Here is a 26,574-nt window from a genome sequence, read left to right as displayed (position 1 = left end):
CTTCCTTCCTTCCTTCCTTCCTTCCATCCTTCCTTCCTTCCTTCCATCCTTCCTTCCATCCTTCCTTCCTTCCATCCTTCCTTCCATCCTTCCTTCCATCCTTCCTTCCATCCTTCCTTCCATCCTTCCTTCCATCCTTCCTTCCATCCTTCCATCCTTCCATCCTTCCATCCTTCTTTAGGTGTTTTTATTTTTAAGTAATCTCTGTACCCAATGTGGGTCTCGAACTTACAGCCCCAAGATCAAGAGTCGTGTGCTCTACTGACTGAGCCAGCCAGGTGCCCCTAGGAAGGCATTTTCATAGGTATAATGAGATATACATGTGGATTACACTAATATGAGGAACAAACTAACATGTCCTAAGATGTATTTAGTTAAAATGAGTATGGGAGCTGAGGAGAGCCAATAGTAGTTATGACCTAAGAGGTTTACCTAAGTTTGAGTTTGGATTTTAAGAGACAGAGGCTCAGGGAATAGTAACAAAGTAAATAGGGGCAGATTTAGTAGATCTAGTGTGAGCCTGAGAATTCTGTATTTTTAACAAGCTCCCAAGTGATGCTGATGATGTATGTTCATGGATCATACTTTGAATAGCAAGGTGGTAGATCACATCTTATAAAACTTCTTGTGATAGAGATCAGTAGAGATAAATCTGTCTTCTTTTCCATTTTTGCATTTCTCTCTTCTTACACATTAATTTATTCATATCTGTGTGAGAATGGAGAGAGTTAAATTCATTCATTATTCATTCATTCATTCATTCATTCATTCATTATTTCATTATTTATTATAATAGTTGGGAACTCCTCAATTGAGAATCACATTTTAAAGGATTAATTCATTTCTGAATCTCCTTTCTCCTTTTCTTGCTTGAAGGATATTAAAGGATATAACTTCACTTTGAATTTAACCCCAGTTAATTAATTCAGGCTTAATAGCAGTCTAAGAGAGTTAAAAAAAAAAAATCTATACTAAGCCATTTAAATCCTTTTCTTTCTGTTTAAGGTATGGGTTTACTAACATATTTGGGTTTTCTTGTCTACCCAGATTTAAATCGAATTACATATTGATCTATTTATAAGAGAAAGTAATTTCATGTTTCACAGATTCTATTACATCTCAGAATATTTATTCCCAAACAATTCCTCAAGTTACATCTTTCCTTTTACTTATCACGTATGTTGTGATAATACTGCTGTTTGTGTTCTTTGCCCAAGAAACAGTGTTGAAAAGGATATTAGACAAGAAAGTTGGGTGTATTCATCCACTCTAGTTAATTTGTGAATTCAGAACTTTCCATATATTTGTGTTGCATGTGCACGTAAACATTATACAAGAAGGTGGGGTAGGAGAGACAATGGGAGAGATATTGATTTAATACTCTTAAAATTTTCTATACTTTTCTTGGTTGCCTGACTTATTAGATAAAATCATTTTATTTTCCTATTTAATTATCCTTTAGTCTATAGAGTGAAAATGTAGAGCTAAAGCCAGAAAACTAAGTTAAAGAAAAGAAATTGAAAACATGAAAAGAAAATGGAGTTGGAAGTGGAAAATTAAAGACCAAAAAAAATAAGGGAAACTTAAATGTGCCATACTGGACTACTTTCTGTTAGTCTGATATAGATGAAGATCCTATTTTGAGGTAAAACCACATCTCATTTTTAAAAACATAATTTTAAAATGTTTTTTAAAAGTATTTTGTCTATTTTAGAAAATTTAGAAACTACAGAATACTATTAAAAGAAACATTAAAAACATCCTAAGTTTTTTCTTTTTAATTTTTTCAGTTATGTATGTGTGTATGCACACATATGTTTAGGATCATGCTTTGTATTCATCTTGGTATTCTATATTTATTACTTAGTATTTTGTCGTGTCTTTTTGGAGTTGATGGAGATAATCATTACAAAAATCCTATGACCAATATTTTGAAGATTAAAATTATCTTTTTGTTTTTTTTTAAGTTTATTTATTTTTGAAAGAGAGAGGGAGAGAGAGAGCATGAGCTGGGGAGGGGCAGAGAGAGAGAGGGAGACAGAATTCGAAGCAGGCTCCAGGCTCTGAGCTGTCAGCACAGAGCCTGATGTGGGGCTTGAACCCATGAACAGTGAGATCATGAACTGAACTGAAGAACTGAAGTTGGAACTTAACCTGCTGAGCCACCCAGGTGCCACAAACATTAAAAAAAAATTGTTTTTATTATTTTTGAGAGAGACAGGGTGAGGGTGGGGAGGGGCAGAGTTAGAGGGAGACACAGAATCCAAAGCAGTCTCCAGGCTCTGAGCTGTCAGCACAGAGCCTGCCAGCGGGGGGGGGGGGGGGGGGGGGGGGGGGGGTGGGTTTGGTTCAAACTCATGAACTGAGAGATCATGATCTGAGCCAAAGTCAGTCGCTTAACTGACTGAGCCACCCAGGCACCCCCAAACAGTTTTGGTTTTTAAATGCATACTACAAGTTGGATTGGAATGATTATTGGGATAGGATAGGGGCAGTGGGATTTTTTATTCTCTTTTCTGAAACACCACTAAAAACACCCTGACCTAGTTCTATGGCTTGTGGGTAAAGTCAGGATAAAAATAAACCACTCATTCTCAGATAATAATAACGATAAAAAGTACTGAAGAATGAAAAGGGTTTTGATTGGATCAACAGTTGAGTCTTTAAGGTTGGCCTGCTAACCAAAAAATACACAGGTGATTTTAATTAGGTTTCTTCCTCCATGTGTCATAATGCTCCAAATAACCAGGTTACTGCTATGGCTTTAGTGGTTGCTAGCACCATCTGGAATAATCCACAGATGCAGGGTGAAAAGAATTTATATACCATCTAAAATTTTTTTCACTCTAAAAACAGCAAATATTTGTATCAGTAAACTAATGTTATGAGAAGTTTAATTTTGAGAAAGAGCAATTTGATTCATGAAAAGAAAATCTTGCTTCATTTTTTGGTCTTTTCTAATGCAAAGGTCCCAATCTGTTTTTTTCCATTAGGATATAATTGATATCAGATTAATAAAAATCAAAACATTAGCATAGAAAATTATGTAGTGAGGAGAATCAAATATAAACATGATTTGCATTTTTGTTTCTTTTACTGGTATCTGTTTTTATTCTCTGTGGCTAAATATTTCTGTGGATATTCAAGATGGCAGAAAGTACAGATCTGAAATGTGACCTTAGGATAACCTATTAGTGTGCACTTCCATCAGACCTTTTATTTTACCATCTATGTCACTAATTTACTGTTTGATTTTGAATAAATTTTCTATTTTTACTATCTTTTAAGTGTTTTTATTTATTTTGAGGGAGAGAGTGTGTGCACCCATATGAGTGGGGAAGGGGCAGAGAGACAGAGGGAGAGTGCGAATCTCAAGCAGGCTCTGCGTTGTTAGTGCAGAGCCCGATGTGGGGCTTGATTTCACGAACTGTGAAATCATCTCCTGAGCTGAGGTCAAGAGTTGGACGCCTGACTGAGCCACCCAGGCGCCCCTCATTTCTAAAATAGAAATAACATAGTGCCCACTTCACAGGTGTATGGTGAAGTGAGGTGAGATAGCACACAGGAAAACGCACAAGGGGCACCCAGCAGCTGTTTGTTGTATTAATCAGCTCTGGGGAGCCATCCTTTCTGGATAGAGTATTCTTGGCTGCAGGCTTTTTTCCTTTAGCACTTTGAATATATCATGCCACTCCCTTCTAGCCTGCAAAGTTTCTGCTGAAAAATCAGCTGATAGCCTAATGGGTCCCCTTGTATATGACTGTTTTCTTCTCTCTGGCTGCTTTTAAAATTCTCTGTCACTCCTCACCATTTTAATTACTGTATATCTTTGTGTGGACCTCCTTGGGTTGATTTTGTTGTGGACTTCTGTGGGCTTCCTAGATCTGGATTTCCATTTCCTTCCTCATATAGGGAAGCTTTCAGCTATTATTTCTCCAAATAAATTTTCTACCCTCTTTTCTCTCTCACTTCTTTCTGAGATTCCTATATTTCCAATGTTATTACACTTGATGGTGTCAATGAGTTCCCTAAGTCTCTTTGCATTTGTTATTATTATTTTTTTCCTCTCTCCTGTTCAGCTTGATTGTTTTCCATTACTCTGTCCTCCAGGTCACTGATCCGGTGTTCTGCTTCCTCCAGTCTATTTATTTCATATAGTGTATTTTTAATTTCATTTACAGAGTTCATCTCTGATTGGTTTTTTATGTTTTCTATCTCTCTGTTAAGGGTCTCACTGAGGTCTTACTCTTTTTTCTCAAGTCCAGTGCGTATCTTTTTGACCATTATTTTAAATTCTCTATCAGTAAAGAACGGGTTCAAGCTTAAATGACCATCAACTTAATATAGGCTGATATATGCATAAGATGTTATGTAGAAACCTAATGTTAATCGCAAGTCAAAAACCAGTAATAGATATGCAAATAAAAAAGAGAAAATATTTCGTAACATTGATGTCAGTAGCCTTTCCCTATTTCCAACATAAATCTCTGAATTGGTTTCTTTTCTTCTGCTATTTCAGACTATCCTATGTCTTTCTTTTGTTTTATAATTTTGTGGTTCATAAAGTACTTGCTTGAACACATGTTTCTGAAACACCATTGTTACCAATTTGTTTCCATTGGTAGGAAAGAATTTTGAATTGTTAGAAAAATTTTGCAGCAGAAATTCTTTGTTGGTTTTCAGCCAGTTTTTGGCATCAGTGCTATATATTTCTAAATAAAAATATTCTTTTTTATGCAGATATATGAAAAGCTTGATTTTTCTCCTCCCTTATCAATAGGCAAGTGAAAGACCAGAATAAGAAGGTAGCAAATCTGAAGCACAAGGAACAGGTGGAAAAGAAGAAGAGTGCGCAGATGCTTGAGGAGGCTCGACGGAGGGAGGATAACCTCAATGATAGCTCCCAACAACTACAGGTTAGAACCCGAGGAGAATCTGAAAGGATCGGGTGAAGAGATTGATCCATGATTGCATGTTGTTTTTCTCTTCATCTTTATCCTCCTCTTTTTTCTCTTTCTAACCCTGCTTGCTGCCTTCCTCTGAGACCAACTGTTTAGCAATAAAGGAATGGCTTTAAATAGAAAAGGCAAGTTTTATTCCACAGCTTTGTGAGGACACCTCAGCATAGGAGAAAGTTCATCTTCAAGTTGATCGCATTTAATTGGTAAGTTCAATGTCAGTTCAATGAGTGGGTTCTCTTAAGCTTCAGGGTGGTCAGTATTACTATTTGCCATTTTCCTTCATTACAGTACATTGCTAATCTTGGCTAACGTCTGTTTAACTTCATTCTGTTTTTTTATTCTTCTTTTACCTATATTCTCTCTGCTTTTTCCTTTCTCTCTTTCTTTCCCTCCTTTTTAAATATTCACTTTAGAGAGCATATTTCACAGTCATACAGGATGTATAAACTATACTTTTTCACTTCATTGGAGTGATAATTTTTCAAAAATTAGGTGTAACTAAACTCCATAACAGTACTAGTGACGATATGGTAAGTTCCTGTTATGTGCCCATTACTTGAACTCAGGCCTTTGGTCATTCATTATTTCTAACCTTGACATTGATCTTGTGGGGCAGGTGGTTTTGTGCACGTTTTACAGGTAAGAAAGTGACTCCAAGAAATTGAATTATTTACCTGAATACACACAGCTCTGTAAGTGGCTCAGCCATGATTTTACGTGAGACTTTCTGGATCTGTAACCTGTCAGAATGAAGTTTAAATTTTAGAGAAGCATATCTGCTAATTCTGCTAAGCTACCGCCACTTTGTTTTTCTCTCGTTGAAACTTTTAATTTGGTTTGAGAGAGAATTTATGCCACAATTGCATTATCATGCAATCTTTACTGAAGAGATTTGTGGGACATTTTTAGACTTCACAACAGATCCACTTCAGACACAAAAATCTGACTTTTTAATTTCTTTTTTCATTCCTGTTTTATATTCATTTTATTATACAGTGCATGGTCCTTATAGAAACAATACACATCTTTTCAAATGCAGCACCTTTTGATAGAAGCAGCGTACCGGTTTTCCCTCACTGTTGCCAACAGTAGTTGATATTATCAATTTTCTTCCTCCTTTTTAAAAAGTTTTTTTTTTGTTTAATGTTTATTTATTTTTAAGAGAGAGAGAGAGAGACAGAGTGCGAGCAGGGGAGGGGCAGAGAGAGAGGGAGACACAGAATCTGAAACAGGCTCCAGGCTCTGAGCTGTCAGCACAGAGTCTGACACGAGGCTCGAACTCAGGAATGGCAAGATCATGACCTGAGCCAAAGTTGGACGCTTAACTGACTGAGCCATGTAGGTGCCCCCCCTCTTTTTTTAAAGTGCCAGTCTGATGGATGGAGAATATTTAATTTAAAAACAATTTTTTTTGAATGTTTATTTATTTTTGAGACAGAGGGAAACAGCACACGAGTTGGGGAGGGGCAGAGAGAGAGGGAAACACAGAATCCGAAGCAGGCTTCAGGCTCCCAGCTGTCAGCACAGAGCCTGATGTGGGGCTCGAACCCATGAACCATGAGATCATGACCTGAGCCGAAGTCAGACGCTTAACCGACTGAGCCACCCAGGCGCCCCGGAAAATATTTAATTTTTGTTTTAATTTACATTTATTTGATTACCAGTGAGGCTAAGTATTTATTCATGTCTTAAATTTTCATTTGTTAATATAAATCAAATGCTGTCTCTCTTCCGTGTTGGCCTTTTCCCCAAGGATTTTTTTGGTTTGTTTATCCCTGTTTTGAGAACATATAAATATTTGCCTATAAATATTTTTAAGTTGCTCTGGACTTCCATTTTTTACCTTTACTTCTTAATTTAAATTATTTTAGGATATTTTGTGTGGTGAGGGTCTTATTTTTCTTCATGGCTAACAATTTAACTAGATCATTGATAGGAAATTATTTCATTGCTCATTTCATTGAACAATTAGGCTATTTCTAGGATTTCATTCAGCCTCCTTTGTTGAACTAGTATCACAATGTTTTTAATTACTGAAAATATTTAATTTATAAGACAGGCCCTTATTTATGTTACCTCCTTAATTTTTTCATTTGTCTTCTGTCCTCCACCCCTTTAATGTTTTCTGTTACCAGTCTGTCTGCGTAAACCGAAAGATGCCCTTTTAATCTTTTGTCAATTTTTATGTTATTATCAAAAGAGCCTTCACATGTAATCTCCTATTTACTCTTTGTATGATTTGAGAAATAAGGACATCAGATTATTTATTTTATATATTACATAGAAAACTAGTTTAGAGTGGATGAATGACTTTTCCAAGGTGTCTCAGTAAGTGATGGATATAAAAATAATGACAAATGATAGCTCATGGCCATATGCAAGATACACATGGATGTAGTTCATTTAAATATAGTGAAAAGAGTATAGGGTTACAACTAGGATATTTTCCATGTGATCTCAGCTCTTGTACTAACTAGCTCTGCCACTCACTTCTTAACCATGTTGTTGCAAATGACAACCAGTGGTAGTTAACATCCCTAGCACCCAGATTGTGATCTCTAAATATGAATCTCCACTAAAAAAAGCTAGTGATCTTGGAGAAATGGCTAATCAGAATTCATGAAAGTATAATAGTAGAAAAGCAATTGATTTTGGACTTGTATTAAAAATAGTTCTAATACCTGAATTTTTTTGTGTGTTTTAAATTTCTGCGTATATATTTGGGTTCATCTGTTGATGTTTTTGTGAAATAGGAAATGTAAAGGGAAGGAATTATTTTAGTATTTCCACTATAGGCATAATAATTCTAGGATTAAAGTATATTCTTTATCATGTTAAAATATGGTATATTTAATTTTTTCAGATTTGATGAATAATGAATAATCTTTATCAGGTGCCACCTTGCCTTCCAAAGTTTAATTCTGATGATGTTAGTAAATACATAGTATGTTTTCTTTTGTTTGTGAAGATTAAAACCTGGTTTAAAACAAGGTTAATTTTCACTTTTTGTTATTCAGTGACTGCCAGTTATGGTAGTTCATTGGTGTCTTCACTCTTCCTAGTAGAAGTTACAGTTTGCCACAAAGCAGTGATATTACTTTTTAAATTTGTCTTTCATTATTCTGCAATATTAAATACGTTAGAAGAAGTACATAAAATACACATATACACACAATGTAAATAATACATGTAAAGTGATCATCTCAAGAAATTAGAAGATTACTGGCATCCCAGAAATCATATGTATATTCCTTCCTGATCATTTTTTCCTCCCTTCCTCTAGAGGAAATTATTATTTTGGCTTTTATTGTTCTTTGCTTTTCTTTGCAACCTGTGTATATATTAAATAAGTATAGGTTAGTTGTGCATATTTTTATTTTATGTAAATGAGTCATCATATTCATTCTTCTGTGACTTTTGTTCAGCATCACATGTGAGGTTTATTCATGATAGTTGAGTGTAGCATTTGCACATTTGATGTCCTTGCTGTACTGTTTTTTTTTTTAATTCAAAATCCTATGTTTTATCTTGAAAGTGTTTTGAAAAGATAACTTCATTTCTTTCAATTTCCATTTTTTTAATATTCAGATGGAACTAAAAGTATTCCTTTTTGGCAGAACGTGAGTTTGGAAATAAGTTGTTACTTTACTCATTGTTTTTGGTTCAACACATTAAAAATGTTCTAAAAAGGTTAAACAAATTCCTTACATATGAAATGAAAATGATACCTGAAAGTGGAGAGAACCTAGGAATCCTGCAGACTGTAAACCTTGGCATTGTTTATCATGGCCTTAGATACGAGTGCCCTTTCTTAATGTAGGACATTGACATTCCATTGTATTCTGTTTGTACTTTTGTGTTATGTATATTAACCTGTCTGAGATTTTTTGGTTGTAGAAGCCCCCTTTTACTCTTAAAAATTATTAAAGTTCAAAACATGATTTTTTAATATAGGTTATAATTACCATATATACATATGCAGTTAACTTACTGACTCAGCTATCCATCATCTTGTGGTATCTGAAGATATAGCTCAGGCAATATAAAAATACTTATATAAATGGTTCTTTACAGTATTGTGGGTAATTGTGAAATATTAGAAACAACCTAATTGCCTGTAGGTAGGAGAGGACTTGAGTCTTCTATGGTACATCCACAAACTGGAGACTTGGCAGCTTTAAGAAAAAGTGAGGAAGATCTCTAATGACCTGATATGGACATCCTGTTAAGTTGGGGGGAGGGGGGAAGCACAAAGACTATCTATAGTATGCTACTCTTGGTATAAGAAAATACACTTACATCTCATCTTTTTTTTCCTTTTTCAAAAGAAAACAGGAAGGATAAACTAGAAACTAAAGAGACCAGTTATCTATGGGAGTGATGAGAAGAGTGGAAAGAAAGGGGAAATGGGATTGGGGTGGTAGGTTTGAGGAGAACCTTCTGTTATGTAATAAAGACTTTGACTCTCCAAACCATAGTACTATTTCACATATGCTAAAAACTAGGTAAACAAAACCAATCAAGATGTGGGGTGGGGTGGGGTGGGGGGAAAAGCCAAAGAGAATACAAACACTAACAGGTAAACCTGTTTTATAAATGTATAATACAAACACCCTCAAAGGGCTGGGGAAGAAAGGAACTAACCTAAATAGTTTTGGAAGACATTGTCTTGACTGAATGCTAGAAAGCTAAAGACAAAGAACTATACATAAATGTTGTAATCTGGTAATAAATGTGTTTCTCACAAAGGATAGGCTAGCCATTCTGAGAGCACTTGATATGTGTACTAGAATTCAAGTAAATATAGATAATGAGGGCGAGCTTTTCATTGTTCAAGCAAGAAGTTATAAATAAGTGAAGTGGGAAGGCTTAAGTAAACCCTGTAGCGTACTGGCATCAGAGATATTAGTATGAATTCATGGTATTTAATTTATATGCAAATAAATATAGAAATACTGATATGTATGTATGTATGGGGTTGTTATATATGCTTATACTTCCTCACTTTGTCCACCAAGAGGGCTTAGAAGTAGTAAGCACACCTAACACCCAGATTCTGGTTTCTATACACCTTTCTTCAGTAAGATGAACCAAGGCATCTTGAAGAAATGGTTGATTTCAGGGTTGGGGCAGGGAAAATATGCAGTGAGCCTGGATAACTTTGTGGTTCCAGAAAATAGGAAAATGCTCAACAAAAGAATGCAGGCTTGTGAAAGAACATAGGAGCCAACCTGAAGGAGCACCTAATGTCTCATGTTAAAACAATTTGAGTAAAAAGATAAATAATGGTAATATTTGAATTTAATCCATAGAATGAAATAAATATGAGCTCATACTGATATAAATAATCAAATGCATAAGTAAGTAGGGGGGTGAGGGCAGTTCTTTCCCGAAGAAGATTGCTAATTAGTAAGTGTAGAAGGATGCAGATTTTTAAAAATCACCACGAAACAAACACCTCAGTAATAAGTGTTGCAGACCAGATCCAGTGATGGTTGTGAAAATTAGTGGGTGAACATTTGAGGAATAATAGTCTCAAAATATATTCCCTGAGATGTTTATTAGGTATAAAGGGAAGACTAACATTTCTGTGAACAGACCTAATAGACACCACTTTAACAGAATGATTCAGGTTAGCATTAGCAGTAGTGAGATATTGACATCATGGTCCCCTTGATATGATATACTGAGAAAGTAGATAATCTCATATCTGTGCTCTTTCTCCAAAATGTATAATCTTATTCCAGTTATGAGAAAATACCAGACAAATCCAAATTCTGGAACATTTTTATAAAATAACTATGCAGTACACTTTAAAAGTGTCAAGATTGTGAAAGACAAAGACTGAAAACTATTGTAGATGGAGTGGCACTTAGAAGAAATGTTAACTAAATGAACTGTGGGATCCCAGACTGGATCCTAAAACAGATACAGGACATTAGGGGAAAACTGTTGAGATTAGAAGAAGGTCTTTAGTTTTGTGAAGAGTATTGCACCAATGTAAATTTCCTAATTTTGATCACTGTACTATGGTTATGTAAGCTCTTAACATTAGAGGAGGCTGGGTGGAGGGGTATATGGGAACTGTGTACTAATTTTGCAGCCTCTCTGTATTTTTATAATTAGTTCAGAATTAAAAATCTATTTCAAATTGTCATTGACTCTTTTCTCAGCACTTTTTTTTTAATGTTTATATATTTTTGAGAGACAGAGAGATAGAGGATTGAGCATGGGAGGGGCAGAGAGAGAAGAAGATACAGAATCTGAAGCAGGTTCCAGGCTCTGAGCTGTCAGCACAGAGCCTGATGTGGGGCTCAAACCCACGAATTGTGAGATCATGTGAGATCATGACCTGATCTGAAGTCAGAGGCTTAACCGAGTGAGCCACCCAGGCACCCATCTCAGCACTTTTAATTATCCACTTCATGTTCTCATTCCCTTGAAATAAATGAGCTGTGAATTTCAAAAACATCTTACCTCCAAGCTTAATGATACAGGATAGATACCTTGGGCTTTTTTCAAATACCATTTCTAAATTCGCAAAGCAGATATTACTGTGTTCTCCATATTGTTTGATATCCTAAAGCCTTAGTTTAATTTAGAACTTAATTGAACAAGTTGATTGTTCTGAAAATCTGACCTAAATCATAAAGCTATGATATGAAAATATGGCTATTTTATTAGAGTTGATGTACTTTGATTAGTCTATATCCCTCCAAGATATCAGGCTTAATTTTTACTCATTTTCCTTAGACATACTTGATGTCTTTTATTTATTCAGTATAAAATTATCAAATGCTTTCTATGTGTAAAAGTCTGTTGCTAGACTTGATTAGATAGTAGTGAAAAGACATACTCCCTACAGCCTCTGGAGCATATTGCCTTATGGGGAAGACAATGTAACATAATGATAAAAAGTCCATAGAAATTAATTTTGGGGACTTGAGTTTAAAAATCATATTGAAGTCTGTAGGAATCAGTCATATCGTCTAGAGGTAAAATATTAACAGAAGAACCTGGACTTAGAGCTGAGCTGTTGGAATCCTCAGTAGGTAGAGATGGGTTTGGGTAGGAGAGGGTGGTGTTTGAAAAGAAACTAAAATGAAAAGGCCAGTTGAGATGGGAGAGAAAAAGGAGAATATGGCATTATAGAAGGCAAGAGAGAAGATGGTCTCCAGAGTGGGGAGTAAGTGCATCATGGTAATGGTGCTGAGAGTCTGAGAAAGAGGACAGCATCGTTGAGTGGTCTGATCCAGTGTATTCAAAATGGTCAAGAAAGAGCAGTGATCTCCCTGGGCTAAGGTAGATAGATGTCTTCCATTCTATCTTATTGACCTTGGAGATAGTAGATGGTCCTATACTGATCTATACACTTGCCTTGGCCAGTTTTTCTGTCACACACTCACCAAAATTCACTGCCCTTCACAAAGTCTTTGTAATGTCTATCTTTAGGTATATATGTGACTGATATTAAGACTTGATTATACAATGGTTACTTAAAGTGTTTCTAGTATGATCCATATATACATCTAAACTATTTTACAATTCCATTCAATATTCATGAATAAAGTACATGAATGATAAAAACAATGCTGCACATATTGGTGATGACACATATTGGTGATGAGCCTTTTCTGCTATCGTGTTTTTTAATTATAATGCCTCTTCTCTTGATAGACTGCATTTAATTTTGCTGAACTTTCTGTTTCCCTTACTCAAGAATTTAGCTCTGTATTAAATTTAGTTCTGAGTTGTTTCATTAATATTTTTTTGTAAGCTGTATTTCACCTTGATTGGCTAAATAAGATTTCAGAATAATCTGTAGTTGTCCTCAGTAAACATTTATTGTGTGCCCGTTATGGAACTGTCACTGTGCTGAGTGCTGTGATATGCTCTTTCTGTCAAAAGGTGTGTTATAGTGCAATTTGTAAGTAATTGCTGTATAAAAAAACGAAATTAGGCAAATCCCAGCAATAAGGACCTCCTAAATAAACATTATATGAAAGCATAATCTTAGCTGATTTGACTGATGGTGATGTTGCGATTAGGAAATCTCTGTTGAAAGGCTGCCTATCTTTATAAGGTTCAGATCAGATGCTTCCTCCCTTGTGAAGCCTGCCTAAATCCTCACAGTTGGTATTAATCAGGCCTCTGTTGTAATTCCATTAGACTTTGTTTCTGCTTTGATATCTGTTTTATCCTACTTATATTACATACTAATAATTTGTGTGTTGTTCCCCCCATATATTTGAGTTTGGGAATTAGGTCTTGGTACGTTGTACATAGTTGGTTCTCTCTAAAAGTGTTTATTGATTTCAGTTGAATTGATAGATGTCCAGAACACTCATTCACAAGCATCTTAGCCTGGCCTTTGGAGTCTCCCATCAACCAAACCTTTAAGTATTTCTAACCTCATTTTTAGGTGAGATACTTCCTAGCATAGCTACTATATTCTAGAGAAGCTATAGTGTTGATGTTTCGTAAATACAGTTTGTTGATTTTCTAATCTGTGCTCTTTTTCTTATACAGAATCTTTTCCTGGTGGATTTCCAGTTTTACCACCTAAACATTCTGGCTTAAAATTAATCTTTGTTTATGATCTGTACCCTGTTTTGTTATTGTCTTATCTATTGTTCCTCAGCCTATATGTTTAATTATACTTTGTCATTTTATACTTTTTAATATATTATAATTGCTTTTGTATGATTTAATCACTTTCTCTTCTGTGCTAGTTTATGTCTACCTTAGGTTAAGGGCTGTTTTAAACATATCTTTTCAGCTTTTCTTAAATATTGTCTTACATAGGCAGCCATTCACTAACTGCAGCTATAATTGTTACAATAAAATTTAAGTTACAAATTAAAAAAAATTGTATGATGCTACAATATTTAGCATTCTAGTAGTCTTTAAAATTTCATAGATTACTCTTTAAGGACTTTATATATATATATATATATATATATATATATATATATATATATATACACACACACACACACACACACACACACACACACACATGTTTTAAATGTTTATTTTTGAGAGAGAGAGAGAATGAGAATGAGCAAAGGAGGGGCAGAGAGAGAGGGAGACACAGAATCCGAAACAGGCTCCAGGCTCTAAGCTGTCAGCAAAGAGCCTGACACGGGGCTCAAACCCACGAACCATAGGATCGTGACCTGAGCTGAAGTCAGACGCCCAACCAGCTGAGCCACCCAGGCACCCAGGACTTCAAATATTTTAACAAAGAAATGTTATCTGCAGTTAGTTGAGAATATTTACCTTATATGTTTTTATTTTTTAAGTAGTAGCACTCACTTTGTCTTTTGACAAAACTACAAGTTTTAGTCATATTCTAATAAGACAAACTAGACTGAAGGTGGGTAGGGATGAAGCTCGGTTTGATAGTGGTTTGGTGCTTTGTTTTTATTTATAACAAAGAGAAGTATTTGAATTTAACCTTGAGAGAGGGTACTGTCACAGAGATTAATGGGACTGCTGAAAGAACACTGTGGCTCTTGTGAGTCAACTCTCCTGAGACCAATGAATATTAACAATAAAGTTCAAAGAAAATGAAAACAATAGAAATAGTGACAGGAAAACTTTATGTATATTTAGACATATTCTCTTTTCAGAAGCATTATCAGTGAAACATTTGTGTTTTTCTTTAAAAATTGATTGGATTTGCTGTAACAAACATTCTTCCATTTGGGTAAGAGATGTTTTTCCTTTCTGAAATGAAGACTACTTATGTTTGGTTTTCACATTGGCCATGGGGGTAATTATTTAAGAAAACATTAAAAAAATTAAGATTCTCTGATCTCTTTCTAGAAATAGTATGTGATGTGTCACCTAATATATTAGGTACCTGTAATATATTAATGATGTTCTTGTAAAAATCAATTTTGGTTCCTTAACAAATATTCTCCTTGACCTATTTAAAGATTTAATCCTATGTCATTTCTTCCTCTTTAATTTTTTTCTTTGGCAAAATAGGTCTTTTTCTGTCTAGAATATGGACATAGGTGGGTGTTTATGGTGTTCTCAAGAAATATTAAATGGACTTAGGGATCACACTGGAAAAGTATATACAAATTAGATCCATTTTTACAACCTTGTGCATAGTTGCTGGAATTAAGTTGAAAATTTGGCTTTCCTGTAGGTGAAGCACCTACTCAAATTTTTGGCATGTGTGCAGTTTTTAAAAGGTTTTAGCCCAAACTGTGCTGCTTTTTACCATTTAGAAAACAAAAAACAAGTCATAAAATTATTCTAAGGAACTCTACAGTGGTTGAAATAGACTCTGCAGATACTTTTCTCTCTGGCCAAAGTTCAGTTCTATTTGATTGCCAGTGAAATTTACCGAAAGAATGTTTATTGATAATATTCATGTGTAGTCTACTAAGATGCTTCCTACTGTTAAGGTTAGCCCTATTCTCTCTCTCTCTTTTTTTTTTTTAAATATTTATTCATTTTTGAGAGAGAGAGAGGCAGAGAGAAAAGGAGACACAGAAACCAAAGCAGGCTCCAGGCTCTGAGCTATAAGCACAGAGCCCGATGGAGGGCTTGAACTCATGAACATTGAGATCTGACCTGAGCTGAACTCAGACGCTTAACCAACTGAGGCACCCAGGTGCCCAAAGGTTAGCCCTATTCTATGGGAACTTTTAGCCACATCCTTTTAGCTTATTATAAGAATGCTCCCCATAAAATAATGGCTGGTTAAAGTTACATTTGGCACTAAAATTCTTACAAGTACTATATCCTCACCTCAGTAAAATTAATGGTTTTTTTTTTCATTGACTAGAGTACAGCAGATACCTCATTTTATTTTTATTTTTATTTTTTTTATTTTTTTTAATATATGAAATTTATTGTCAAATTGGTTTCCATACAACACCCAGTGCTCATCCCAAAAGGTGCCCTCCTCAATACCCATCACCCACCCTCCCCTCCCTCCCACCCCCCATCAACCCTCAGTTTGTTCTCAGTTTTTAACAGTCTCTTATGCTTTGGCTCTCTCCCACTCTAACTTCTTTTTTTTTTTTTTTCCTTCCCCTCCCCCATGGGTTTCTGTTAAGTTTCTCAGGATCCACATAAGAGTGAAACCATATGGTATCTGTCTTTCTCTGTATGGCTTATTTCACTTAGCATCACACTCTCCAGTTCCATCCACGTTGCTACAAAAGGCCATATTTCATTTTTTCTCATTGCCACGTAGTATTCCATTGTGTGTATAAACCACAATTTCTTTATCCATTCATCAGTTGATGGACATTTAGGCTCTTTCCATAATTTGGCTATTGTTGAGAGTGCTGCTATAAACATTGGGGTACAAGTGCCCCTATGCATCAGTACTCCTGTATCCCTTGGATAAATTCCTAGCAGTAAATTAATGGTTTAATCCTTTCCTTTGTGTTGTTGTGGAGACTCCTCCTTTGTATTTGGAAAGTGAAGTCTGTAATAAGATTCTTATTTTTAAGAGAGAGCAGAAGCAGGCTTTATATATCCCTTTTGCTAAGACCTCAAAGGCAAAAGTCATCCTCTTATAGACCACATCAGTTATTCATTATTTTAAATAAAAGGTTATCTTTGGCATGTTTGGTAAAGACTTTGAAAATTTATGCTTGTTCTTTTAATAAGCATTATATTTTATTTTATTTTATTTTATTTTTGAGAGAGAGAGAGAGAGAGATGCACACAAGCACGGGGAGGGCAGAGAGAGAGGGAGAAGGAATCTGACCGCACAGAGCCCAACGTGGGGCTCAATTTCACAAACTACAAGATCATGACCTGAGCCATAATCAAGAGTCAGTCACTCAGTCAACTACCCCTGTGCCCCTCTATAAGCATTATTGATCAGAGGAGACATGTACTAGGATTAGGCTAACCCTAAGTCCTTGCTCAAGTTTTTGATACCAGAATTTTTAAGATAAGAACCTGGCTCATCTACATGGGATATTTTTACTATATATTCTGTAAAATTTATGTAGGGGTGCATGCCATCAGTGCGGAGCCTGCTTGAGATTCTCTGCCCTTCCCCCCTCAAATAAATAAAAAAGCACCATTGTATATGTATATATTTCTGTTTCTTTAATGAAATGCATCTGCTCTTGTTTGACTTTGATTTTTAAAAATTAAGGTTATAACAGAGTTCAACTTTGAGTGCGGGAGATGTTTGAGGGACTATGGACAAAGGGGGAAGAAAATACCTTTAAATTTTATGCCAAAGCATTTCCTTAAAATAAAAAATAGTTGGTGTATAACCAAATTCTGTCTCTGTGTTAGGGTGGCTTTCTTTTCATAAAATTGACTTCATCAGTGCATCTAGCTTCAATTTTTTTCTCCCAGTTAGCATCTAAGCAGTTGGTAATTGAATTCTGACATGTTGAATGATTCTAATGAAATCTTCTGCATGTGTTTGTATGCTTGGAGGATGGGGAAAAGAGAGGAAGAATAAGCAGTGGGGTTGAGAGTAATAAAAAATTACTGTCTTTTTATGTTAAGGATAATGGATAGCAGTTAACATTAATATCTTTCAGAACATGTTAAAGCTTCTCTGATAAGTGGTGTTTATTCCAAAGAAGCAACTCTTACTATTAACCCAAATAAATGACCTCCATAACCAAGGCAGAGTTCAAGTTGGGAAAGTGATGAGTGAACATGGGAGGCTGGGTTACCTTGGAGAATCTTTGTGAGATTTGCAGTGACCTTCCCTCTGCTGTTGACAGAGGGAGAAGCTTAAGAAGATCTGTCATTATCCAGTGATTTCTTTCTTTCTTTTTTTTTTTTTTTTTATGTTTGTTTATATTTGAGAAAGAGAGAGAGAGGGAGGGAGGGAGGGAAGAGCAGAGGGAGAAGGAGACACAGAATCCAAAGCAGGCTCCAGGCTCTGAGCTGTCACCACAGAGCCTGATTCTGGGCTTGAACTCAAAAACCATGAGATCATGACCTGAGCCGAAGTTGGAGGCTTAACTTATAGAGCTACCCAAGTCCTCCTCAGGTGACTTCTTTTTATGGTACTGTAGTATTGTACCGTTTTTCCTTTTAATTGTGAGGAAGATGTTTGAAGAGAACAAAAAATTATTTTTAATTGCTGGGGGTTTTTTTTGTTTGGTTTGCCTTTGCTGTCCTTAACTAATGTTTGATTTGAAGGAAAGGCTGTGGAGACTAGAGTCTTAGAGCTGCAGTGGTATATAGTTGATGTTGACAGAGCTGATGTCAAGAAGCAAAGTTCATATGAGTCTATTAGGGGAATTAGTAGTATGGGATTTGCTAGAATCTGGTCTTCTTGTTAATTTGCCTCAAGTTACAGCTGCCACAGCTTTTGCCCTAATCTCATTCGACTATAGGAGTCTTCTTATTTAAGGATATGAAGAATTCTTTGGTAGCTTCCCACTTCCTCTCTCCCTCTACCATACCCCCAGAACTAGTCATACACACCCCCTGCTTTGAACCCTATATTCTGTAAATGAAGTGATCTTATTTGACCTTATTTGATAAGTGTAGTTGTCATAGTAAGTAGGCTTCAGCACCTAATCTCATGGTAGGAAAACTGGTCTTTGTTAGTTTTGATGAGTGCAAACATAACTTACAGCAGTTGAAGTAAAATTCTAAAGATATTGCTCTCATTTTAAGTGATACAAACTATTTAAAATGGTAAAGCATGTTCCTTTCCTGTCTCCAGGTGGCTTTTAAGTGAGTTGTCTGTGGTATACAGTACATTCTAAATTTAAGGTTGCCTAAATTCGTTAAATAGAGTGAAATTCCAAGTTCGAGCAGGTGAATGAAATTGAAGTTTCTTCCTCTATGTGGTTTTTTCCCCCCACCCTGCCAATTTAACGTTTTTCTAAATAGTGAGGGCTAGACAGTTGGCTAACTCCAAATAGTACAAATAATTCCTCTCTATGTAATTTTAAATTAGACTTTTTTTTTTGCTAAATTTTGTGATTTTTTTCCCCCTTAAGAGTAAAATCAATTATAATGAAAATTCATAGGGAATTCATAGGTGAGGGCCAATTTCCTTAAAAATGGGTTTGTTCCCAAAAGAAAGAAACTTAACTAAAATGTGAGGACTAAACCCATTAGTATTCTCTATTACATATAGCTATTTAAACATTTGCCCAGTAATTTTTTCAGTTGACCTTTGATTGATTGGCATATCAAGTATTCTTAGTACTGAACTACTAACAAATTAAGTTGGATTACTTTAATTTTTACCATAATCATAAGAAAATATTTCACTAGAGGAGTGCCTGGGTGGCTCAGTTGGTTAAGCCTCCGACTTCGGCTCAGGTCACAATCTCTCAGTTGGTGAGTTTGAGTTCCGCATTGGGCTGTGTGCTTACAGCTCAGAGCCTGGAGCCTGCTTCAGATTCTGTCTGTCTCTCTGTCTCTGTCTCTGTCTCTGTCTCTGTCTCTCTCTCAGAAACAAACATTTAAAAAAACTTATAAAACAAATATTTCATTAGAACTCAATCCCATCATGAGTTTTATTCTGAATAATTGTTGACAAAATGTATATTTTGCTGATAGCCAATGGATATCCCAATTTTGTGAAGTCTGCTTAATATTTGTCTTTTACATTTTAGGTAATCTAGTGTTAATTTGGTTCCATTTTAATATACTCTCATAGCAAAAGCTATGTCTTTCTAGTAAGACCCTGTTATCCTAACAGGTATTCTACTCTCAAGCAGTTATGATATTCACTGTTATCATGCTTCATTGCTTCATTTGATAATTCAGTTTTCTTATACTAAAGGTATACTCTAACATGCTATGATAATCATCTTCCAAGATTGCCCCAGATCATTGTCACCTCCTGGTGTTTGAGCCTTTGTGTATCCTCTCCTACATTGTGTCAGGATTAGTCTATGTGAACAGTAGAAAATGTCAGAAGTGATAGTATGTGACATCTGAAGCTAGATCATAAAAGACATTGATGCGTCTGCCTTGTTCTCTTGGATCACTTGCTATGAGGAAAGCTAGGCGCCATATCGTAATGACACTAAGGCAGCCCTGTGGAGAGGAACAGAGACCCCTTGCCAGTAGGTATCACCAACTTGCCAACCATGTAAATGGAAGCAGAGGACTGAATCCTGACTGACGTATTGACTGTAACCCCATGAGAAACCAGAACTGTTTGGCTAAGCTGTTTTTGAGTTCCGGACCCACAGAAGCTGTGTGAGATTAAAAAAATGTTCACTGTTGTTTTAAGCAGCTATGTTTTGAGGCAACTTATTATATTACAGTAAACAGCTAATACTAGGCACTTTATATCTTAGGTATTAAAGTGATATGCCATATGCTGAATTCTTTTTCCTTTAAATCCATAGTTTGTTTTTCTCTGTTGGCAGAATAGTTAGTGCTATTTGAATTAGGGCTTGGTGCTGTGTCTTACACATATGCTGTTGGGATGTTTAAACTTTTATCTCAAAAATGTTCTTATTAAAATATACCATCATTACCTAATGACTGGAAAAGAATTTCTTTAAAAATATTTCTTAATGTTTTATTTATTTTTGAGAGAAAGAGAGAGAGAGATAGGGTATGAACAGGGGAGGGGCAAAGAGAGAGGGAGATACAGAATCTGAAACAGGCTTCAGGCTCTGAGCTGTCAGAGCCTGACACGGGGCTCGAACTCATGAACCTCAGGATCATGACCTGAGCCGAAGTCGGACGCTTACCCGACTGAGCAACCCAGGCGCCCTGGAAAAGAATTTCTGATAATTTTGACATGCTATACAAATTATTGGCATGAAAAAATTCAACTTTTGAGTAAAAAAACGAGGAAGAGAGTGTCTTAAATTTCGTATATGTTTTTTTTCACCATTAGCACTATCTTGCAGTATATTTGCCCAGACTGTTCTCTTTCCATAGTATATAGTTAACCCATATGTTTAGAGTATCCGTACCTGAAATAGTTACCACATTTATAACTATTGCCAGAAATTCTTGTATTTTTACTAATTTATTTGCATTACGTGCTTCTCTTTTAACATATTTTTAAATTTGATATTGTTTTTTTTTTTTTTCTGAACAATACCTATTTATATCATTTACAAAGTGAAATAATGCTACATGGCTGACAGTTGTGATAGCCCTCAACCTCATTCTTGTCTAACCTGGATTCCTGCTCCCCTGAGACAAGTACTTTCACCGTTTTGGTTGTTTCTTCTGTTTACTTCTCCCTTTCCAAATAACATTCTTATATTGTTGTTTTCTTATTTTCCTTATTTGGACATTAGTTACCTACTGACTTCTTACCATGAATGATAAGGAATTAGCCTTTTAATGCAAGTTATCACACACACTTCCCTCCTTCCATCTCGTAGTTTATTAAGTTTTACCTTATTATGTCTCAGGCACGTAGCATATTATGATTACATTTCCTTTAGTTTACCTTTAGTTTTTCCTGTTGATAACAACAGCTTTCGGTTTTTAAATTTGTTTTATTATGTATTTGTATACATATCACCAGTTTATTCCCAAATTCCTTTCTCCTACTCTAACATTCCTTTCATTATTGGTACTATTGTAGAATACATCAGCCCTTATTTATTAACCTGGTAATCTATTCATCCACCGTTTTTTCTTGGAAACACCGTTCCGTGAGTATCTATCCTCTCCTCCAAATTGTAATTATTCTCTAAGCTTGTCATTACCTCTAGGTTCCCTTCACCACTCATTTGTGGTAGACTCCTTTTTTTCTGGATCCCATGTCTTCCTCTTTGTATGTTTACTTCTTAAGTTTGTTGGAGCACATTCCTACTAACTTTCTGAGAGAGTTTGTGGTATGAAGTAAATTCTTCCCTTACATTTGAATGATAGTTCGGATATAGAATTTTAGATCGGAAAGCATCTTTCCTTCAGAGTTTTGAAGGTATTACTTCAGTGGTCTTCTAGTTCCCTAATGTGTTTCCAATAAAAAATTCCAGTACCTTCCAGTTTTTTATTCTTTGTGGGTGATCATTTTTGGTCTTTCCAAACTTTTAAAAATCTTTTCTCTAGAATTCTAAACTTAAAAAAAAAAAGAGAGAGAATACCCATATTATGGTCTAAGTGTAGAAAATGTCACCGAAAGTGTAACAACAAGAACAGATAATTATAAATATGATCTGTCAGTGTGTTTAGGTGTGCCAGTGTGCCAGTATTTGTAGAACTGAAAGATTCTATTCATTTTTGGCATTTAGATACTTTATTAAATGAAACAGATTCATTTTATTTTATTAAATGAAAATTTATTAATATTTAATTTATTAAAAATTCATTAATGTTTTATTAAATGAAACAGTTTCAAGGTGTGTAATTCAGTACAAAGGAAACTTCCTTGGTTTACCTTATCAGACATCTATTAAGATTCTGAAAATAAAGCTGGAGCCAAATTTTACTCACTAGACGGATTAAGTAGTTATGGACTTTATTGGTGTTGGTTTTGAAGGTGATGAGGGTATTTGGTGTCTTCATTCTTCTGTTACTACCCTGGTTTATTACAGCTTCCTTAGAGCAAATGGTTCCATACTTAGTTTTACATTGATCTTAGATAGTATAAGTTATGTAATTTTTCGTATTTCATGAATATTGTTTAATAGTTTTCTTCTTTTTATTTATGGTGTTTCTTGGCTTTTGTTCTTTGTCCTTATTATGGACACAGATTTTGAGCAAGGCTTTGTTTACCACAAAGTCCAGAAAACTTTTAGAAAAAAATTTTTTTTCTTAAGTTTATTTTGAGAGAGAGAGAGAGGGAATCTCAAGCATGCTCCACACTGTCAGCACAGAGCGCAATGTGTGGCTTTAACTCACAAATCTTGAGATCATGACCTGAGCCGAAACCAAGAGTCAGATGCTTAACCGACTGAGCCACCCAGGTGCCCCCTCTGGAAAACTTTGCTTAAATAAATGGCCTGGTGCACTGAGCTCATATGGTAGACTGATTTTCTTACTGGTTTTGATGAAACTTTCAGTATGAAAACCTGTACTGATTATCTGCATTATGATAAATTATTAAGTAAACTCTCTCTAAAAAAGTTTTACTGATAAAACTGCAAAGCTGCAGTCCATGCAGAAATGCAGATAAGCCTGTTTGTTTGAAATAGGTTCTGGGAAGTTCTTTGGGATAATTTAGATTAGAATAACAGAAGCCTCTCAGGAGATCTTCAAAAGACAGCTTAAGAGTGAAGAAAATAACTGACCGGACAAAAACATAATTCTGAGTTATTCACAACCAGTTGATAATGGGAAACATTAGTGATTCTTTTTGCTTACAATTTGTAATTCAAAATCCCATTTGAGAGGACTGAACTCACTGATCTGTCTCTTTCTACATAATCCTTCTGTTACATTTCATTTTCTTTGAATTGAAACTACCTTGGCCTTTGTTTTTACTGGCATCATTTCATTTCCCCTGGCGTTGTTTTAGGAACCTTCAGCTGAAGCTTCAACGGTTTTAGAAGCTGCACTCTGCTACTCATGGCAAGCCACCTGGAAGCATTAAGATTTCAAGAAAGCATTTTTTGATAGAGCTAAACTGTCCTGTACAAGGCAGAACCTTACTTACAGGACCAAATCAGGGTATTTTATAACATTTTCTACTAGAAGAATGAACACTTAAAAAAAAGGGGGGGGGAACATGGCATGCATTACTGAAATGTGAATATTCTTTTTTTTAAAGATGCTATTCTTTTAGTGCTGGAAGAAAAATCTGACTAACCTTTGACAGATTTCAAGTTCTGGATTTTTGAAGACAAAGTTGTTAGGAAGGACTTTCTGTGCCTTGCACTTATAAAAGTGAACTACAATCTAATTAAGTGAGAGTTGCACAAAAAAAAGACAAAATCCTTTCATATCTTTTACTGATGGCAAGTATTCTGAAAGTTGGAGAATGTTTTAGTAACTCTTGTTCTTGTGTTTTTAATTTAATTGTATTAATAAAAGGCAGCACTTTATTTTTAATCTTTTGGTTCTAGAAGAATTTAAAGAGGAAATGCTTATAATCTGATGAATCTAATTCTTAATATTGCTTGGCCTTTGCTTCATTTATCCTTCTTATTTTAAGATCTTTCCTTTATTACATGTTCTTAAAGTCCTATAGGATTTTGTCTTTCTGATAGAAATCCATATTTACCTTCCCAAGAGTTAATTTTTCAGCTTATTTAGAATATCAATGCTAGTGGGAATTGGTTGGCTAATGAAATTACTCATCCTTAGCCAGATCACTTATATCCAGTTGTCATATTTAGTTTTCTCATATGAAATTAAGAGAAAACTTTGCTGTCTTTAAATCATTAGGAAACATCACTTTCATTTCTTTTTTTCTAAATTAGTTTGCTAATGAGTGTCTATATGAAGAATATAATCTGAAGAATCATGCTGTTTATCTAACTTTTTCATCTAGGCTGAACTTTTCAGGGAGAGAGAATGTTTTCGTATTGTGTCTTACTACTTAGGCTTCATCAAAGCTGGCTTAAAGCCCAGTTTAGAGAGTAGTTCAAAAACAGCTTTGTGTTTTTAAGTAATCAAGCCCTTGCTGTGTGTGCTGCTTAACACAGTTTTATTCTCTGTGTTACAGAGAACAAATCCATCACAAGTTTCTCTTGCTTAACTAACTTGATGCTTTGCTCTTAATAATATTCTTCAACCTCCTATTAGACTTCTTTTCTTCCCTTGTTCTTTCCTCTGTGAAGATATCTTTCTGGCTTGGATTTATTTCTGAAGGGAAGAATATTTAATAAGCAAATAACCTTTCTTGATAAATAGGCTCTCTTGGGTTAACTAATTAGTCTACTTCACCTGGTCTTCCATCGTTTTCCAGGACAGTCTCCGTAAGAAGGATGACAGGATTGAAGAGCTGGAAGAAGCACTAAGAGAAAGTGTACAGATAACTGCAGAGCGAGAAATGGTGCTAGCACAAGAGGAGTCAGCCAGGACCAGTGCTGAAAAACAGGTCTGCAATTTTATACAGTTACTGGCAATGCTGCTGGTTAAACAAAAGGTAAAACCCAACCAGTATAGTTTAGGCAAACTCTACATATGTTTATAGGGTTTCAGAAGCACTTCATCAGGTACAAGTATTTGGACCTAAATAAGAATTGAAATTCTTATGTTTGCATAAGACTTGGCTCATGTTAATTGACTTATGATGTTAAAAATCTCTGCATTCATAATTTGGGACTTATTTCACAAAAATTATGTAGTATATGCTCATGTATCTGTTGAGATGAAATGGAGCTTGTCTGTGTATTGCAAGGCTGGTCACAATCCTGCTTTTAAATTGAATGGGAAAACACAAACAGATCTGAGTTAAAATGTTAATTTTAAATAGCAGATAGTTTATTTATACCCTGCCTTGTTCAAGAGAGCAGTTAAAGTTATAACAAGTTAAGGTGAATAGCAAGTATGAAGGACATAGATATCATGACACTTGAGACTAACCAATCAGTATGTCTCAACCCTGAGGTGACTTATTAAAGAGTTCTACTGTTGCTGTGTGTGGTGTTTGCTTTATATATTTTTCTACATCTTTTAGATCCTGTGCAGTGGCTTTTAACTTTTTTGTTAGGAGGAATAACTAAAGATGGGAAATGTGAATGGAAAAATGGTTTTAACAAGTGAAGTCTCTAAGATCAGTTTCCATTTTGAGAATATGAATAGAGATTTTGAATCTTCCTTACACAGAGATCGTGGCATTTAATTTTTTTAGTTATTGTTTCCTTTCCATTTCTTTGTTGGAGAAATATGGTAAAAAGAGTTCATTGAGAGAGTAACCTGAATCTTTTGGGAACCCCCATGATGAGACCACCAGTGGTCTTGTGAGTTAAGGTATACTGTTGCATAACAAGGAAGAAGGTGCATTCTGAAAGCAGGCATGGTGTAGTGTGCGCCTTAAGGAGGTCCTTTCTTCACTGTTAGTATGAGGGTATGTTTTCTTTAATGTTAAGTGTAGAAAGACAAACTGATATTTATTAGCAGAGATTGAACTTTTCATGTCTTTCAGTGCCTTGTTCCTACATAAATGCCTTGTCCACTTGTAATTTGAGTATTTCCTCGTGTACAGTTAAGTAGAGCTTGGGTAGTGGAGAGCTTCAGAGAAGGGATGGTGACAGTCATTGTTCCAGGGTGAAGAGGTGTTTTCTTTTATTGATTTTACCTTTTGTACATTCTTACCTTCATTTTCAAAATGACCCCATTTTTTCTTTCTGTGAAGATTTTTTTCTGTTTAGGAATCATTATATAATGACAAGTCTTGCATACTGGGAATCATAGAAATGTTGACAATTAATAATACATCCTGTCATTATAGCATGTAAACTGGTATGTGTTTTTAAAACGTATTATTGTGTGAACCTAGTTATAATTTGCTTTTTGGGGGGTAGATTTATTTACAAATTTATGTGTTTGTGTATTGTTTATAATAGACTTATTTTAGATCAGTTTCTTTTTTTAGTTCACAAAAAAGTTGAGCAGAAAGTTCATGGAATTCCCATATATTCCTTCCTCCACCTCAGTTTTCCCTAGTGTTAACATTGGTGTGACAGATTTATTAAAATTGGTGAGCCAGTGTTGATACATTATTAACTAGTCCATAGCTTACATTTTGGATCGCTCTTCATCTTGT

The 26,574-nt window shown here is 35.2% G+C and overlaps 1 protein-coding gene across 9 annotated transcripts in view; it reads left to right on the top strand.

Moving 5' to 3' along the window:
• ERC1 (ELKS/RAB6-interacting/CAST family member 1) overlaps positions 1-26,574 on the top strand; it is a 509,181-nt gene that overhangs the window by 219,755 nt on the left and 262,852 nt on the right. For 6 of the 9 annotated variants that reach the window (XM_042991507.1, XM_042991508.1, XM_042991511.1 and 3 more), the window contains 2 exons: positions 4,781-4,916; positions 24,772-24,903. In XM_042991507.1, coding sequence (XP_042847441.1) covers positions 4,781-4,916; positions 24,772-24,903 — 268 coding nt within the window. The remainder of the gene's footprint in view (positions 1-4,780; positions 4,917-24,771; positions 24,904-26,574) is intronic. The other 3 variants (XM_042991509.1, XM_042991515.1, XM_042991513.1) reach the window with 1 other exon arrangement.

Source organism: Panthera tigris, chromosome B4 (genome assembly GCF_018350195.1).
Source record: "Panthera tigris isolate Pti1 chromosome B4, P.tigris_Pti1_mat1.1, whole genome shotgun sequence".
NCBI lineage: Eukaryota > Metazoa > Chordata > Mammalia > Carnivora > Felidae > Panthera > Panthera tigris.
Note: the sequence above shows the minus strand (reverse complement) of the source record. Positions and strands in the feature narration are given on the sequence as shown.